At 48.3% G+C, this 19,613-nt stretch overlaps 1 protein-coding gene across 1 annotated transcript; it reads right to left on the bottom strand.

Annotated features, from left to right (window-relative positions):
- Positions 1 to 10,361: 10,361 nt before the first annotated feature.
- On the bottom strand, positions 10,362 to 14,246 carry GFER (growth factor, augmenter of liver regeneration). Its single transcript, XM_075165528.1, has 3 exons — positions 14,017 to 14,246; positions 13,423 to 13,634; positions 10,362 to 12,566 (listed from the first exon to the last, which is right to left on the bottom strand). Exons 1-3 carry the CDS (start codon positions 14,221 to 14,223, stop codon positions 12,404 to 12,406), a joined length of 582 nt encoding a protein of 193 aa, XP_075021629.1. The 5' UTR covers positions 14,224 to 14,246; the 3' UTR covers positions 10,362 to 12,403.
- Between the last annotated feature and the right edge of the window lie 5,367 nt (positions 14,247 to 19,613).

The raw sequence follows: 19,613 nt of genomic DNA, 5'->3' as shown, positions 1-19,613 counted from the left end.
CGCGCCGGCCGCGCGCCTGCCCGCCTGCCCGCCCCCCGCGCGCCTCCCGCGTGGGCTCGTCCGCAGCACCGCGTGCGGGCAGCGGGAGGAACCACCCGCTGCGCGGGGGGGGAGTGGGGGGGCGGCGGGGCACCGGCAGGTGCGCGCGGCCGGCGGGCCGCCCCCCAGCGACCCCGAGCGGCGCCCCGGGGCGGCGGGGTGAGGCCGTGGGGACCGTAGACAGCCAGTGTCACCGTGCCGCGGCCGGGGACACCACGCTATGGCCATGGGCACCGTGCTGCAGCTGGGGTCACCATGCTACTGGCACAGTCACTGTGCTATGGCTGGGGACAGCATGCTGTGGTTGGGGACACCGCGCTATGGCCACGGTCACCACGCTGCTGCTGGGGTCACCATGGTACTGGCACAGTCACTGTGCTATGGCTGGGGACAGCATGCTGTGGTTGGGGACACCGCGCTATGGCCATGGTCACCGTGCTGCAGCTGGGGTCACCATGCTACTGGCACAGTCACTGTGCTATGGCTGGGGACAGCATGCTGTGGTTGGTGACACCGCGCTATGGCCACAGTCACCACGCTGCAGCTGGGGTCACCATGCTACTGGCACAGTCACTGTGCTATGGCTGGGGACAGCATGCTGTGGTTGGGGACACCGCGCTATGGCCATGGTCACCGTGCTGCAGCTGGGGTCACCATGCTACTGGCACAGTCACTGTGCTATGGCTGGGGACAGCATGCTGTGGTTGGGGACACCGCGCTATGGCCACGGTCACCACGCTGCTGCTGGGGTCACCATGCTACTGGCACAGTCACTGTGCTATGGCTGGGGACAGCATGCTGTGGTTGGGGACACCGCGCTATGGCCACGGTCACCACGCTGCTGCTGGAGTCACCATGCTACTGGCACAGTCACTGTGCTATGGCTGGGGACAGCATGCTGTGGTTGGGGACACCGCGCTATGGCCACGGTCACCACGCTGCTGCTGGGGTCACCATGCTACTGGCACAGTCACTGTGCTATGGCTGGGGACAGCATGCTGTGGTTGGGGACACCGCGCTATGGCCAGGATACCTTGCCACAGCCAGGGTCACCGTGCTGCTTCCAGGGATAGTGCGCCATGGCCAGGGGTAGGGTGTTGTTGCAAGGGTCACCGTGGTACGCCCGCGTCACCGTGCAATGGTAAGGGCTACCTGAGCTATGGCCAGGGCAACCCATGCGGCTCTAAGTACCCAGGCCATTGGCACGAGGGAGATGCCATGGCCCAGAGCGCAGGGAGGTCACCACACGCAGCAGGTCCTGCTCAGCCCACCTCCGCTGCAGATGCACACCTTGCTTCCCCTAAGATAAACACCCTTTCTCTGCCCAGACGCACAGAAAGGGCTGCTGTCACCTCTTCAGGGGAGCGAGAGCCTGGGAGGCCCCCGCAGCAGGCAGCACGCCCCAGTGCAGGCAGGGCTTTCTGACCTACAGCAGCTCGCTCGGGGCCTTCGGCTGAGAGCAGCCTCTTTGCGTGGCAGAGGGAAAGGTTTGGCGGCTGCTTGCAGCGAGGCACGTCGTTACGCACCCATTAGCTGGTACAAGAAAAGGGAAGCGAAGACTGACGGGACTGAAGCTCTTGCTTGCCTCGTGCAGGAAGGAAGCACCCACAGCTGCCGTGGGACGGGAGGAGGCCAAGCCCCGTCCCTGCTCCCTCCCCAGGGACAGTAGGAAGGAGGAAAAAGAGAGGAACCTTACAGAGGGAAACCCTCAATTACTGCAAAGGGAGTTCCCCGCCGTGGCTCCAGGACCATCTCCTGAGTTAGTTTTCATAGCACCGTGATGATGATCCCGGTTCCATAGATACCGATGCCATGACAACTCTGACATCATCTCTGCTTCGGACGGGAACTGCAGGGAAAGTCGCAGAGAGGAGTACGCATGCACTGCTGGCACGGAGCAGGCCTCCGGTTGGGGCTGGGGGGTTTCTCGTGGCTCCACCACCAGCTCTCCTCCCGACCTGCTGTCCGTACAGCTCCGTTTCCCCATGCAGGGACCGGTGCCGCTGCTGCGGGATCACACAGGGTGTTCGTGTAGCAGGCGTGTTAAGCCCCTTACATGCAAAACGCTGTAACAAAGCGAAGGATTCCCGTGCGCTAGGCCCCGTCTCTGGCTCGCTTTGGCCTTTTGCAGCTTTGTCGGTCTGTTCTTTCTGGCAAGTAGAATCAGGATTTAACTGTTAAAGCTCATGATGATGCCATTCAGTTTTTCTCAATTACAGGTGAGTCATCATCTCTCCAGATCTATTTCTGACTCTCAGCAGGAAAAGCAGAATTCAGCCTTTCGTTTCTCAATGTCACCAGCTCAGTAGAAATCACATTTACTATGCAAAAAAGAAATGGCTACAAAGAGAATGCCAGGTTGGTCCCTCCTGCTTTCTTCTGGCAGGATGTCTCATGGGGCTGGCCAGGGATTGCACCCCAGTGTCAAGAGCATCACCAGCTCATCCCTGAATTGCAGATTTAAGAACAAAGACCATATTTACTTGAAGGAGTTACCACAGGTGAGATTTTTCAAACAGCTTCAGCAGTTTAGAAGCAGGTGTTCCAGTGTCCTCAAAAATCATTTTCGTACTTTGAGAACAAACCATCCTGTCTCCATCAGCCCAGAACTACGTAGGATGGCAAGGGCAGCCCTGCTCCCCGAGGGTGGCCAGTGCCAAGGAGGCTCCCTTGTCTGGGCTGGGCTCAGCACGGCCCGCACCTCGCCCCACGAGCGGGTGTCCCATACAGCCATTGCCACGCTATACATCCCAGGTGAGTCTGTGCAATGCAAGCAGTTCACACATGTAAAAGAGTGTGGACAGACCCTCAGAAAACCAACAGCATTAAGGAAGCTGTGCGGTAGGGTGTACCTGCAGGACAGCAGCGTGCTCCCGGAGTATACTGCACAGGGAATCACCTAGACCTCTGGGGTCTGCTCTTGGTTTTCTGGTGACATTGGAAAAGACATTTCAATCCTCCTGGGCCTCTGCTCCCCCTTTCTAAAATGTCTTGCTCAGTTCATCTGTCCCAACTGAGACAGGCATATTTCGGACAATGCAAAGGGGACCAAGATACTGCCTGAATCTTTTAGATGCTACCGTAGAACAAATCATAACCCTTTCCAGACAGATATATGGTTTATATGCTTCACGGCATGACCGTGATGCATCAGGCAAGATCCTCACAGAAATCCCCGCTTCTAAACTTGTCCTCTTTCTTTGAGTTTCGTATCTCCAAATTCTGCTGTGTGCAGTATGTTTACACAATCATTTTTCACGTCGTGTTGTGCTAGCTTTTGTCCCCTGCTCCAGTGCAGATAAAGCACAGTAGCTATCTCTAGCCTACATGCAAACTGTATTTCTGTTTCTCTTCCTATTGCTGCAAATAAGCCAACAGATACACAGAGCCAGCCAATAATGGGAAAGGATATTGCATCTTGGAACAGTTTTCCCATCAAATGGGGGAAAAGAACAGCATTTGGAAATGACACTTTCCAGACCATTTGTTCAGTTTTAACAAGTTCTGTCTGCATTTACCATTCCCCCTGGATTTCACTGACAGGAAGCAAACAGAGTGGCACGCAGACAAGTGCCTGAGATCTGTCCATGTTCTGATTTTACATGAGTTTAATTAAGGATAGTGGAAAACATGGGTTCGCCTCATGCTTCTTGTAGTCACATTGACCTCTTAATCTTTGTCTCCAACAGAAAAAAGCAAACTGTTTTTTACCCAGGGGTAAGTACATGGACGTGACAACTTTGAGGAGACAAGATATGGGGCTTTCTCCTTCAAAGCTTGAGTGAGTCCTATCCCCTCAGCTAAGGGCTGATTTTAACTAGCTCTACAGAGCGAAGAGTGGCCATGTTTTTCAAGGGCATATGGCTGGACATAACCCATTTATGAAAGCTTACCAAGTTACCTGTTGTCAGCTGAACAACTGTAAGCGATGCTAGCATCGCTCTGTGAAGCAGAACGTATTTACAAAAATTTCCAAGCAGATGGCTGAGGCTAACGCACCCTGCTTCACCATCCCGGCACTGCGATCTCTGGGATCGGGACCTGGCCCATAGGAAGCCCAGTAATGGACAAGATGAGTTAATACGATTTCTTTAGCAGGACTGACCACATTTTCTCTGTTGCAGAGGGTAGCAGTGGGATGCCCCTGATTTTGCATGCAAAACAATCAGCCACACTTTCTACTTAACTTCTCTAAAATAAAATAGTGATGTGAAACTGCTCTGCTCTCAGAACAGTTTTGACAACGTATTTATAGTGAAACTGCTTCGGCCAAGCAATTCAAATAAGCAGAATGCTGGCTCTCTGCAGCGCGTGGCCGAGGAAGCCGGGCTCCGGCCACAGTTTACAGCCCACCGACTTCAGCAGCAACGCGAGGCCCAGCACTGTCTTTTGCACGGGCGTGGGAGGTAAAACGGCTTGCCCTTCACATTCCCTGGGCAGCACGCTCGAAGCAGTACTTTGATATATGTTCATTTACTTGTTACTCTGAAATGCTTTGCTTGACATTAATTAGAGTTTGGCTAATATTCCTTTCAGCCATTAGTCTCTAGAAAAAAAGGACAGTTGATGGAATTATTTGAGAGGTGCTTAGAAATTCATAGTGTCCAGTAACAGAGAGAATGGACTTCCTGAGTAGCAATACCTTAGCACGCTATCACTAGAAAGCTACTTAATGCCCTCTACCCTAAGAGATCCAAAAATATCTGGAAGATCATTTATTAGCTGGTATAATAATGCAGCCATTTCTCAGGGGGGATTCAGCAGTTACTGTGCAAGTATAAACACAAGATAAATATGCTATAAAAAAAGGCAGAAAACTTTACTAACTGAAATTGCCAGGAGAAGATTTGGATAGCAGAATTCAATTAATTGAGATAGCATTTGTTTTGAATAGAAGAATTAATATCTCAGTACTTGCATAAAAACTGAACTGAACAAAAACCCCAAAGGGTTTCAAAATGCTTTCCAGTGGTGCAGTTGCAGGCTTGATGTCTCATCTAGTAAACTTATTTTTGGCTTCTTCTCAAAATATTTCATAGCATGAAAAGTTTGGGGTTTTTGGCAAATCAGTGAGCTAATCTTATTCAGTCACTGGGCTGAACTCTGCTACATGAAGGTGCACAACACCCTGGGAGCAGCTAGACGAAAGGGAAAAAAAGATCCCTAGCTGTTTTCCAAACTGACCTCCTTAGGACCACAACAGCAAGTCACATCGTGTAGGGCCTGACCAACAAGTTGACTTTGGTGCTTGTCATCTGCTACCTGCTTGGTGTTGCAGCTAAGCAGGTATGGTAATGCGAGCAGAGCTGACAGCTACAAGGACACGGGGCAGCCTCCAAGCAGCTCGAGCCATGCTCTGACACACATAGCTTCTACAATTCTCATTTGAGCTACATCGAGCTTTGCTGCCAAAGGAGCTCTCCCAGCTCAGTCCTTTCGTTATTATCGTTTCTGCTCATGTTATGCAAGAACGCAAGATCCACAGCGCAAATTCTGGGGGAAAAAAGGGCAGCGATGTTTGTGTAATGACTGTGGTATTTGTAGTGATCTACTGAAAATAAGAAACGCTTCGTTTCTTAACTGAATATAGCAAAAACCAAACAGGTCCTTGGATTCAAAAGAAAGATGTAACCTGACATAAAGGGGATTTGTGGGACGGATTGAGATGAGTGATTTTGTAGTGAACAATCTTGGGCCCAGGACTATGCAGTACAAGCACATTAGAATAGCCTCCCTGAAAGAGATTGTCATCTAAATAGGAAATACAGGCAAAGGCTGGTGAAACTGCTGTTTTTATCCCCATTTTGCAGAAGTGGAAGTGTGGCTGCAAAAGATGAAGGGCCTTACCTGGAGTCTAGCAAGAAGCTTATGACTAAGAACTGCATTTTGATCTCTTGAGTCTCTAGCCATGTGCTCTAGCCATATAGGCCTTGTCTTACATACCTTGCATATCTTTTACCCTATCTGAGAAGCATGACACGAGGCACAGTTACAGAATCCTCTTTTTCACACTACTGGTAGCTTGGGCCCGACATCAAGGATGGAAGAAGCAGGGAAAGCCCAGCTTTGCCTGATCATACTCGGCATTTGAAAGGAAAGTCCCCATCCAGTACTGGGGCTTGAGCTTAGACCTAAAGCTTGGTGTTCTGGGAAAAATGGAAGCTTTGCGGGACAGCATGAAATAGCTATCTAGTGTCTGCTGTGGGAAAGACATTAATTTCACTCAGCTGTTTTCTTTCTCACAGATCTGCTAAAGCAAGGCTCCCATGAAACTGTGGGATTTCTTCCTACCTCTTCCCATTCAGAAAGGCTGGGTTGCATCCCTGTATCTCAAAAGGGATAGTTTCACTGAAGTCATGACTGCCTTGTGATCTTCCTTCCAAATCTTCTTTTTCCTCCATAAAACATCCAGAGCACGTGACACCCATGCCAAGTAAGTTTGATCCCCTCTCTGACTAAAAATGATGCCTGTTTCATGACTGCTGTGTACCCTTCCCCTTAACTATTTCTGGTCTGTGCATGAGCCCACACGTGTCCGCACATGCACTGAAGAGCTTGTGTGTGGCACAATTGAGTTGTGCCAGCATGGACCAGCTCGCCTTTAAGCAAGGTACACATCTGGCTCCCATTTGCTGCTGGCTCAGGTCACAGGCAGAACAAAGCAAGCCACGGGATCTAACCCAAAGCAGCCCCTGCCACCAGAAGGACCTCTGAAGGCTGGCCACAGCTGAAATTGCTTTCCTACAAGCAAGCAATGCCCTATATTACACACACAGTGCTCTGTTTAAGAACATGACTGTTACAAAATTATCAGATAAAATTCATTCACCCTTTCCAATCTGTTAATGACCTAATAAAAAAGACAGAACTACTTCTCCATATATGACCAGCTACGCGCTAAAGATCAGGTGGGAAACATGCTGGAAATTGCATCCAGACAGTGTTTTATTATACTTCCAAACGCAGATTTTAGCTACAGGCAGAGAAATAATCCTTCATTTAGGTAATTATACAAGAGGTATTGCACACTAGTTTGAAAAGTAACTGAAGTCACCAAAATCTCCTCCCAAAACCACAGGAAAGGGACTAGCATGAGGTAAAACATTTGATATCTGGAGCAGTCTGCTATTCCAGAGAAGTGTAAGAAACAGGAAAGTCAATGAAATGCATGCTTTGTTGCCCTCTACTGTTTGCTTGGTTAAGATGCAAAGCGAATTTTCCCGTAGCTTCATCCCTGTGAAGCACACTGCAGTAGCAGACAACGGAAGCTAAGCAGCATGATGGCATGTGATATATGGGAGGGAAAACCTGGGACCAGCAAGAGGCTTCTGCATTAGGAGTGCTCGAAAGGAAAACCAACAGCCTGCGCTAGCACAACGCACAGAAGCAGAGAGCACCCTTCCGGGGAAGCAACGCAGCAAGGTCATGGGAGGCAGGGGCAGAACTCGGCAGGCCTGAGTGCCAGGACCACCGTCTAAGAGCTAGACCGTGCCAGATGCTGGGAGCCCAGACAAATGCTGGCGTAACTTTCCTGGTTGTATTAGTTACCCTTCACTAGCCCAGTATGGGCAGACAGAATTGTCACACATCAAGGGGAACAAAACAGTTTCAAAGCTTGGCAAATGCTAGTGCTACTTGTTAGACTTGACTTCCGGAAACGTTAAGAATAATTACAAAAATGAAGAACTGACAGCAATATCAGATACCCCAGCAGCAGCAGAGATAAGGATACTGAGTCCCATTTATCCTTAGTTGGTAGGAACCAACCTTTGTTACAGAGATTTGCAAGTTGTGGCAAGTTTTCTGACGTGCAGTAGATGCATACTGCATGCCAACGACTACCATCTCTCAGCTCCCTCGACTGTGAATTAATTGTGCATCCGTGCAGACACACCTGAACTGGCTGTGTCAGCCAGCTGGGAAGCATCATATGTTGTTCACGTACACTTCCCTGTGGGACTTGCCAATCCAGATCAGTGCTCCAACTGACCGCAACACTCACCCCCGTCCCCTCAGACAGTCCTCTACGTTCTAACTGCTGATTTGCGTACAAGCTATTAGCTGTGGTTTTGCTTTACTTGCTTTATTATATGTTCTATTAGTGTACAAAATCAAGAGTTTACTTCACACAACCTTGTTGGTAGTTTCTACTGAAGTGTTCATTCCTGACTACACAAAATACTGAACAGCTCCTCTCCACCATTCAGACAAAAAACCTGAACAGCCACTCCGGGAATGGGAAAAAAGTCAATGCTGACAGGAAAGGGCAAAAAACCCAAAGCAAAACGTAAACCCTACCCCCTCCAAGCCTGTAAAACTTCAACAGGAAGAAATATCACACACTGCCTGTAACAGGCTGGAGCAAAAGACACATGCAAGCAAAGCGACTCTTGGGAATCTTACTGTAAACTGGAGACTGTATACACCCAACACACTTCACAGGAACAGCTAATCCCTGGAAAAATGTTAAAGGCATAGTGGTGCTTCTGCCAACATCTGCACTTGTTACTTGCTTAAGCAACTCTGCCTCCCATTCATGAAGCGGACTGTTCCCTTGTGGCTCCCTGCTCTTTGCTTTCAGAGGGGAAAAAAGAAGAAAAAGGGAAAAAAAAAATTACAGCTATGAATGCAAACAGTCCATGAAAACAGTAAGTCCTTTGTGAAGCTGAAAGGTTAGCCAGGTGCCTATTACACAGGAGCAGCTCTTGAGGAAGGTCCCACAAGCTCCTTCGGCAGCACCTGCTCCTGACTGCCCTTTGTCTTGCAAGGGCTCCTCGTATTGATAGGAAGCAGCTTCCCCTTTCTGGCAAATGTGATGGGATGTGCACGGTTGTGCGGTAAATATGCGGTTTAACAAACGTTGCCCTTCAGTAGATTACACCCTTCTCTGCCATCCTGCTCAAATTCAGCAAGATTTGAGCTACTCCCACTGTAACGCTACCCTTAATGCTGTTAGAAGCATATGACAAAAAAAACCCCACTTGAACGCCATAAAAAAATCCCACTGGTCCCCACATACAGCCAAACTGTATGTGATGTATCTGATGGGCAAGGACCTGCTGCACAAAACCACTGCATTTTTGTAACTTCTTGGCCCACAGAGAATTGCGTCGATTCAGCAGCACAACAGAAAAGGACCAGTTGCAGCCCCACCTTGTCTGATCAATACACACAACCTCAGTTGAGCAATCAAGCTCAGACAGTAATATACTGGCATGCAGGTTAGACATACCAGCACAATATGATGTCTTTTTCTAAGTCTCATGCAGTAGGGAAGCCAGGAATGAACTCAGTTGCTTTATTATTTTTACATCTACAGGAAATATAATTTGAATACAGGTATTTTTAAAACTAGATTTAATCAAGTGCATTTAGAAGAGAATTCACAATTTTCTGTACACAAATACAAGTATCTTCAATAGAAATTCCTTACGTAAGATTAAAACTTGAGATGTGGTACAAATGAGCAGCAAAAAAAATCCCCCCCACCCCGCGGTCAAGTCCACAGAGATGACGATATGCCTGAGAAACATCTAAGTCAAAGCTCTTCTGCAAAGCCATAAATATGAGAACAGAGTGCAAGCATGTATTTTACCAAATGGCCACTTAGCAAAGTTACAAGCTTCCCTGATAACATCCTAGCAGCCACAGCTGGTGGCCTCATTATCAGGAAGCATTCGCTAAAGACGCTGGCTTCAGCTTTAAGGTTCTTCCCCTACCCCTGCGCCACTGCCAGGACAGCAGAACAGCACATACTGGCAGAAGGGGCTTTTTCTTCTCCAGACCTTTGCCATCTCCTTGAACACCACAAGGTGACACAAAATGTGTTGCCACAGCTGCTCCCCGATTTTGAGCAGGATACACATTTATTTTCCTCTCCCCACTCTTAAGATGCAGACAGATGCTGCAGTATGGTGGAACGTTAGCACGCACCTGCCTATCACCAACCGCTTGCCAGCACAAGACAGCAGCGGTCCTAGGACTCGGCTGCAGAGATCAAGTGCGCTTTTCACAAGATAAGTGCAACTCACCGACCTGGCTTGTTTTCAGTATTAAGATGAAAAAGGACGAGACAGGTGTTTCACCAATCTGCTCATTTATGCTGAAGCAAGTTAGGAAGAAATCTCATCATCTGCTCCCTGGGCAATGAAATGTCACAGAGAATAGGAGAGGGCTGATTGGAAAGGAAGAACAGTAAATTCCTCCTTTAGCACAACCAAGTCCAGAAGAAAATGCCTCTCCACACCCCCAGCTGCTAAAGCTATCCTGACAGAACTGGGTAATTTAGGTCACGCCTGATAAAATGAGGCAGAGGTGCTATAGCCTTTTTGTTGGTCCTCTCCCCACTAGTGCTCTCCCCACCAATGTGCTTCATCTGGGGGATTGAGTTTATTACTAAAAAAAACAACCAAACCAAAAAACAGGGCTGGAATTTATTTGTTCTAAGAATCTCAACATGCTAACAGGGAAATTTTCTGAGCGCTTTTAACAACCCGAATGATACCTTCAAGTCTTAAGTCAGATTGCATACTTCATGACGTACCTTATCATCGCCTTTGTTGGGTTTGTGTTTAGAAATGTTATTACATAAAAAACTTCACGAATAACTAGTCCATAAAATTTGTCTCATACTGTTTTAACAGGTCCAACTTGAAAGAACTTGAATATGCCATAAAACACTAAAAGGTATATCCAAAGTTCTTACTGCTTTTCTAAACACTAAGGAGCCCCATGCACGCAGGTTTGAAGATCAAAGTTCTTAGATATGAGCTGTCATCACTCTAATACTGTTATAAAAGTACCATTAACATTTCCAGGTAACGCTCTATCAGCAAGAGTAAATTTACAAATGTACTGTAGGGCATGAAATAAGGAAGCTCGCTAAAACACACAAGAAAACCTCAGCAGGAAGCACAGAAGGAAAAAGCCTACTATAGTCATGGTTTGTGCAAACTCCTGCAAACTTTTCACAGCCAAAATGTAATAAGGGCATGACATCGCGATCTATTTTAAGAACTTGAAATTATTTTGACTCTTTTTTGTAAGCTGTCTCTTTTTATAGGACACATGTTTATATGCATTGTGGTGTAAATCGTTTATGCTGCTATTTCACTTGAATTTGAAATTCACACTTATGCATCAATATACTGATGCAGTATAGCTGACCTAGGAAAAATACACACAGCGTGGATTCTGACCAGTTTCTACAGAGGGAATCTACCCTAGGAACCCCTTTGAGTCCCCTGTGCAATGAATACTATGTAAAGCTGACATCGCAGTCTGAAGCAGGACTCAAATACTGCAGGGGGCTTGTAAAGACCTCTTGTTCTAGAGAGATTTTTAGCTAGGGGATAACACCAGAATATCAACCAGGTCAGCAAGTACCAATCAAGAATTTCAAAACACAAGTGACATCTCAGAAATACTGTATGCTAAACAAAGCTGAATATGCTTCATTACAGGTATCAATCTCAAGCTATTTTCACAACTGACAAAAGTTCACAGCAGAGATGAAGAGGTTATCTGCTTTAAGAATAAGCAGTTCAGTAGAACTTATCATCATACCACTTCTGGATCCAAAAAAAATTAGCAATCAATTTAAACATTTGAATTCCACCCAGTTGATACTTCATTCCATTTTTCAGAGGAGGGTTTTTTTTGGTCCTGCTTAGTTTCCCTTTCTACAATGTCCTCTTATGCGATAAATTGAAACAAAAATAAAATGAGAAATCTGGGCTCCATGATTTTAATATTTAAATTAAATGTACCTGCCTTCAGGCCTTTCCTTTTATCAAAGGAACTGGATGCAAGTTTAACAAAAAGCATTGGAGCTCTCAGAAAGAGAGATCCAGGGGTACAGACTTGGCACAAAACACAGCATGAGTTTCCTCTATCAGAGCAACAGAAATAAAAATTACAATTAATCAGATGCATTTTCTAAAACATCAGGATAGTGCCTGCAGATGAATGTAAAATGCCACAGGGCAGCCCTCTACAACTGTTTTCAGAGAAAAGGAATTCTAGTCACAGAAATAAGCAAATGCCCCTAAAATAAGGAAATGTCATAATGAAAAAGTCTCCACAAGTTTGTCAGTGACTTCACTTCACAGGTTTCTGGCAATTCCCGTGTCAAACGTAAGGCCTCAGTCCCTCAGGTGATACATTTCTGTAATCATTTATCAACATACTATTAGGATAAGTTCTTCAAATTTACTTTCAGAATTGGTTTACCTTTATTTCCACAAGCCATATCAGTCACACACACAAGCACACAAACACACAGTTATTGCCTTGCACATCCCCCTGTAGTGACTCGACACCAGATTGAATTGGTCTGTTAGATTTCCAGAGCAGTCTCTACGGATTAATCACAACTACCATCTTTCCAACCATCTCGCCAGCGCTCATCCACACGAGAGCAGTCAAATTCAGATTTCCCCAGTTTCCTGTTCACTTCATTATGAAGAAGACACAACCACTGGGAGAAGTTATTTCTGTTGCTAGTATCGGGCTGATTTGTACGTAATCTGCAAACAGGGAAGAAGAAACAAACGTTACTTCTTTACAGCCACCAACTTCGATACCCAAAGCAGGCACAGAGCACACAGACAGCCAGAGTTGCCTTTTCAGCTATTGCAAGATGAGTCCCAAAGAGACCCCAGAAGAGAGCACACAGACATCAGTAATTATCAGAGGCCAAACCTCCGCTATAAAATACTGATGACTGCAACTGGCTTGGTTTCATTCAGTGCCTAGTCTTGTCAACTGGAAAAGACGCAGGAGTCAAACAGCTTAGCTATGATAAAAAGCAAGAAGCACTTGAGTTCATCAAAACACCAAGTTAAAAAAAAAGTAGAATAATAAATGAAAAATACTGAGCAGTTGTTTTGCCATGTGATGCCTGCTAAGTCAATAATTAGGTTTCATCATCCAGAAAAGAGGAGTTGAAACTTTGTAGAAACAAGTTGACAGTAACAGGAGTAGAAAACTTTATCAAACATCACACCCTTGCCTCCACTGCTGAGGTTGCCAATAAAGGGGATTTTCTGGAGTAGAAGAACACTTGCCTCCTGAAAGCCAAATTATTTCAAGTCTTAGTCTAATTCCACACTTGAGCGCAAGTCCAGTTTGAATCAGGAAATCCCAAAATCGCCTCAGGGAGGCCTTGGAGGCAACACACAACCGAACAGCACAAGAAAAGGTATTTGTTTTCTGAGTAAGTGTATCTCTGATTGATGCAATAATGGAAGAAACCAGTTCAGATAGCTACAACCCCAACTGCAGGAAGAGCTGCTGATATGCAAATAGCTGCTTGCAGCCCAGCACTTCAGGCTAGCCCCTTCAGCAGCAGCCACCAAAAAAAAAAAGGATGAAGCAACTCACCTTTCCCTCAGATCCTCAGCACAGTGCTCGCAGGGGTAAAACTTGGAGAAGAGGTTGACGAACTCCCTCATCTCCTTCTGCTGGGCACCGGTGGGGTGGTCAGGGTAGTACGCTGCCATGGTGTGCAGCAATGCCCAGGTGTTGCGGCCCAGCTGCTCGCTGTCGAGGGGACAGTCCGGTGGTGGCTCTTTCTCCTCCGCGACCGTCAGGTCCTGGAGCAGGAGAGAGGGTTGTGAGGGGACGAGACGGTGGGGAAACAGCCCCTTTGCAGTCAGGCGGGAGGATGAGATGGGGGGGACAAGCCCTCCACACCCTCAGCCGAGGACGACGGCTGAGCCCCCCTTCACACCCGGTGGGGAGAAGATGGAGGCCCCGTTCACACCCCCCCCAGAGAGGAAACCCTGCCCCTGGCCCCTTCACACCCTGAGGAGGGGCCCACAAAGCCCCATCACACTTGGGGGGGGCAAGATAGAGGCCCACTTCACAGCTCTGCAGGGGCTGGAGGTACGACAGCCCCCCGGGGGTGACAGGTGAGGCTCCCGCCGCCACCGCCCACCCCCCCACACCCCCCCCCCGGGAAAGCCGCCGCCTCACCCCGCCGCCCGCGGCCGCCCGCTTTCTCTGCTCGCGGAGCCAACTCTTGAAATCCGTGCAGGCTCGGCACGGCTTCTTGGACGGCTCCTCCGACCCGGAGCCCGCGGCGCCGTGCGGGACGGCGAAGGGGAAGGCGAAGGGGCCGCTCTCGGTGCCCGGGAACGGCGAGGCGCCGCGGCCCGGCCGGCCCTCGCTGGGCGCCGCCATCTTGGCGCCGCGGTGCACCACGGGCCGGGGCGGTCACCGCGGGAGGCCGCCATTTGAATTGCCCCCGGTTTCCCTCAGGTGGGAGGGGGCGGTGCGGCCCGGCCGGCAGCGCCGGGAGCCGGGGCCGGGGCCTCGGGAGGGCCTCGCTGTAGCCCCGGCCGAGCGCTGGCCCGAGGGACGAGGCTTTTCCCGGGTCTGGGTGAGAAGGCTCGGCCCGGGCATTCGCCGTTAAACACCACCCAGAGAAGCGCGCGTTTCTGATGGTGTTTTTGCCAATACAGCAGCAGGCTCTGGGTTTGAATCCTGTCTTTGAGGACAACAGGGCGGGTTTTCCTTCACATGGGCAGTGACACGAGCTTCTCACCGGCGCTTGTCCACCTTGCATCTGTATATACACACACACACACACACGTATATACTGCGTGCAGCAGAGGTTGTGGCACGGAGCAGCTCTCCTACGTGCTGGCGGTGGCACAGGCCACCTCAGCGTTATCTCCAGCACAGTGATACCGTGTGATTTAAAGAACAAACAAATGGATAACTCCATTCCAACTTGTGCACCTGTAGCAGAGCACGCCTGTACCAAATTTTACGTGTTTTAACACCTCTGATGTGCTTGTAAAACTATATTGAGGAAGAATGCACTTACCTCTTTCTGAGAGCGTTTGCACGTGCCACAGGGCAGGTACGTCTAAGAAATGAGCCCTCGCCTGCCGCTGGATGTGCTGGGATGCTCAGGGGTGAAGGAGAGCCCAGGCCTTGCCCCAGCTCTTCGGTCTCGAGTGGACGTTCAGCAGCTTTCCTTTTACCCCTGTGGAGCCACAGGCTTGCGAGCACGTGAGGACGGTGACCCAGCTCCTGGGCGACGGTTCAGCGCGGCATCAGCTTCAGAGCTGGGTCTCTCACCCCTTGGAAAGGTTAATTAGCTGCGGCTTGGCACTGTGCTAAAAGTGCAGGTAAAGCTTTTGGCTCATTCATCCCGTAGTCCGGCGGGTGTGACCACCTGAAGCGCACCCGGCAGCCAGCCTCCAAGACACGGTGGCCTTGGGAAATTCTTGACGGGGATGAAAAGTCGGAGGGCAGCACAGCCTTGCTCTTTCCTTCTTTTTGGCTTGACGCTAGAGGTTTTGAGGCTATAGGATAAGTCTCCCAGTGTGGATAATGCACTCTAGAACATGAATTTTGTATCCACTTCCACTTTTCACCTCTTCATGTCCTACAGGTCAAGTGAAAAGTATGATTATTTTGTTTAATGCAAACAAATGTATGGCTGGGATGGAGATGAACCAAAATATCATCTTAAGAAATCTTGTATTGGTTGGCTGGGATAGGTTTTTGCCTCCCCTCCCTCCTCGTCTTCCCTTTCAGGCAGCACCAGCCCTTTTCATGTCCCTTCAGACAGTCATGGCCTGGGACCTTTCTCTTAGCAGCTTCTGCCCATACAAATAGCTGTACCTGTCCACATCCTATTCCTTCCGGGCTGTTTCGTAGCCTATTTGAAATGCATCTTGAGTCTTTTGCCTGATGTTAAGTGCTGTTGTGCCACCAATTCTGCAAAAACACAATTTGTATGAAAGTTGCTGGAAAAATACTGCTTATTTTCAGCTGTTATCCTCTGATATATTTAACACAGCATGGTGTAAAATGTTTAGTAGGTAATGCATCATTTTAGAGAAATGCTTCAAAGACTTGCCTTTGAAAATATTTCAAAACTTACTGTGCTTTACGTGGAAATGGCTGATGCGTTTCCTGGTCTGCGTAGCACTGAGCTGATGATCTGGATCTCCATCTTTGGGCCTCCTATTTACCAGTGCTCCATTTCTTTTTTATTTGCAATTTCGTGAGAACATTTCTTTGCTGATATTCATGGGGGAGGGAGAAGAGACATGAGTAACTGATAGGAACTACTGAAATGGCTTTGTCTCAAGTTATATATAAAGTTATATATATGTCTCTAAATTTCACACACAAAGGAAAGATCAAGTAGGGGAAAAGACATTCTTTATGTTTGTTTTCCTTATTCACCAATAAATATTTAAATGATGTGGATGACGTCATTCTTTTTTTTTAATTCAGGAAAAAATGTATGCTGGTATCTGGAAGAGAGACCCGGGGAATTTCCTACAGTGCTTTATTGCTTAGTCTTCAAGCAATTAAATAGTTGCAGAGATGTTTCTAAGGCAAAGCAATCTCCTTGTTCGGCTGTTAACAGTCTGTTTGCTTCCTTGTTAGTGATTTTGTGTACTGAGTTAGTTAAAATATAAGCATATTTAAAAAGAAAAAGTTCATAACCTGGTAAGAAGCTATGGCTTACAAAGGGATTTGTGCTCGGTGTTGCTCCCCCTGCCCCTTTTCTGGTCGGCTGTAAAAGCAGAGCTGGCTCTTTAGGAAAAGGTGCTCCCAATTTTCTCTATTTGCCCTCACAGCCAGCATCATCTTGTTTCAAAGCAGGCAAGGAAAAAAATGGAGAGATGCTCAGGTTCAAATCAGAGCAAGGAAATACACTTTACTGTCTCTAATTGACTCCAAGCGCAGAGCCTAATTCTGTCTGAAGGAAGGAACATGGCGCAGAGCAGGGGAAGGACGCGGCAGCCCTCCTTCCTGCTCTCCCTTGGACAACCCTTCTGTTACGTCCCAGCAGGAGCCTGGTGGATGGCCCATGGAGGGTCCCGATGGGTGCCGGCGTTCACCCGGTGTTCAGTGTCCCGCACCGGGATTGCGTGACACTGGAGCATCCCTGCGCATCCTTGCACCACCGCTGCCCCGTCTGCTCCAAGCCTGCCCGAGGGTGCTCAGACCAGGCAGAGAAGCCGCAGCGCGGTCGGGCAACACGTGAGCGCGGCGGGGACGGAGCTCTGGGGCCGAAGGAACCCGCGGTGAGCCCCGGCAGGCCGGCGTGGTGCACGCTCCCACCTAGCCCTCTGGTTCCAGCACTGCGATTTAGGAGCTGGCAGTGTGGTAGAGCCTGTTACCAAATGAGCTCCTAACAAAGACCCCTCCTAAGAGTGGCTGCTTCTTGGGGGCAGGGAGCAAAGCACGGCTCCATCCCGCGCTGCCCGGCTGAGGCTTCCTTGGTGCGTGGTCCAGCGCCTGCTGACAGTGGCACCTTGCAGTGCTCCTGGGCACGGCCGCTGCCAACAAAGCGCCTATTTTTCAGTTACTTATGTCTGCGAGACTGGGCTCACTGAAGTCTACCGATTAGGTGCCTCTTCCTAACAGCTGCTTAATCCCTGACTGGAATAGGGTAACTTGCAGGACAGCAATGACAGTAATTACCAGGAAGCATTAGTAAAACCTGTGCTTGAGAAAATGAAAAGGGTGTGTTTGCCTTTCTCAGCGGAAGAATGCTGTTTGATGTTCTGCTTTTATCTTTGGTGCTTGCTAAACAAGAGCTTGGGAACTGGCAGCTGACGGTGCATGGGAAAGGAAGAAGAAACGGGCTGGCAACGGGAGTTGACCTGTATTTGAGGCCAGACACGCATCCCTCTGCTCGCTCTCTAGCACGAGGGCGGCAGCTGGGGCCGGACACCCCCCTGGGGCAGGACACCCCCCTGGGGCAGGACACCCCCCTGGGGCAGGACACCACCTCCCTGGCCCTCTGAGCCCCACTGCACCGCGGCCAGAAGGTCAAGTCAGGATGGGCAAAATGCATGGCACAGGCGTACCCACAGCGGGCTTTGGGCGAGGACAAAATCCTGAGCTTAAATGCAGCTCCTGAGCAAAGGAGGGGTGACCCCAAGGAGAGGAGACCCCAAGGAGCCTTCACGCAGCTCTTTTCCCAGCAGTCTGACCCCAGGTTACCATAGGGGTATTTTTGTACGGATATGATTACATCTACGGAAAGGCTGCTAATTTTCAAAGATAACTGGCCTAACTAACATAGAGAGGACAAAACTGTTGCTGCTATCCGCACAGCCCACTTTCTAGGATGCAACAGGATTGTATGGAAATGTAATAGCCTGCAGGGCCAGTTAGATTTTGGCCAAAGAAGAAGGAATAATGTTCTCAGAGCCTTCTGTTTCATTTGGGAACCTAAACACCACTGACTTTTCATTAATTTATTTAAAGTTCTTTGGAAAATTTTACCCTGTACCTCTCAGGATTCTTACCACGTTTTTGTGATGGTTTTGTAGATAGTTCCAGTTGAATGAAACTGTTGCCCTCTCCAGAGGAATACACCAAAAGGAAGCTGACTTGTGCTTGGCATGTAAGGATGTGAGCCTAAAGTCCAACCAGTTACAAAGCCAGCATCAGGAATTAGTCATGCAGTTGTTTGTGAAATTACAGTCAACTAGGAAATAGCAGCAGAAAAAATAATGTATATTTCCAGGTAAGTGAATCATATTGAACAATTTTGTTTGTATACAAGAAATGCATCACCTGCAAAATTTCCTAAGGCATGAATTTATCTCTCAGTTATCAGGAAGGAGCCTGCTGCCGTACTGACACACTTCACTGCCAGTGAATGGGTGAGACATTGATCTCAGTTCAGATCCATCCAGAACTATTAAAATCTGTTAAAAACAGTCTGAGGTGTAAGACTTCGCATGGAGTATACCAAGGCTCTGCCTTGCTTAAATCTGGGGGTCTATACCCTGAGACTGAAGTACGTTATTTTGAAGTTTGTGCCATTTTTACATGTGGATCCTCTTGCTGATTAAAAAGGGAATTCAGAAGTAGTGGTGTATATATTTGCAATGGCAGGGATAGGGAGAAAACCAAATTATTTTCTGCAAGTTGGTACAGCCAGTCCTCTGACGCTTGTGAGATGCTCCAGTCTGTCTCCTACATCCCAGACTCTCTCCGAGCATCCATGGAGTTAATGCATTCTGAGCACAAACACAGCGAAATTGGGGTTTTCTTTTTGTGCTCTTGAAAAATAAAGCACAAAATCTTCAGCAAGCAGCTCCCGTTCCTCTTGGCTTTGCAAAAGGAAACTGGCCCGAATGCCCTCTGCGAACACCAGGAGAGTTCAGGGTGGGCTCCAGCTTGGAGAGGGCTTCTGCTGCTGCGCCAGAACCGACTGCATGATAAGAGCACCCTTTGTTTTAGTAAGAAGACGCTATCTGAAGTTCATTAAAAAATGTTGTAGCATGCTGTTTCCCATGTGGATTTTGAGGGTCCTTCCTTATCAGAGACTCCCATTTTTGTCTCCTAAAAATTAACGCCCCTGTTCTTATGAGAGCTGTGCTTTTAAAATCGCTTGTCCTGTACAGGACAGGTGTACCTGGTGGTTTCTGTCTTCTTCCTCATCCTTATGCAGCTCTCCCTGATTTTGGGGTGTTTCCTTTTTCTAGAAGTAGGTCAAAGCAAGTGGACAGTAGTAAGTCTCAATCAGTGGTGGAGGAAAAGATTTTTTTCAGTTAACAATTGCTATGAGAATGTGTTGA

This window comes from Calonectris borealis, chromosome 16 (assembly GCF_964195595.1).
Source record: "Calonectris borealis chromosome 16, bCalBor7.hap1.2, whole genome shotgun sequence".
NCBI lineage: Eukaryota > Metazoa > Chordata > Aves > Procellariiformes > Procellariidae > Calonectris > Calonectris borealis.
The sequence above is the reverse complement of the archived record's forward strand: the minus strand, read 5'-3'. Positions and strand labels throughout refer to the sequence as shown.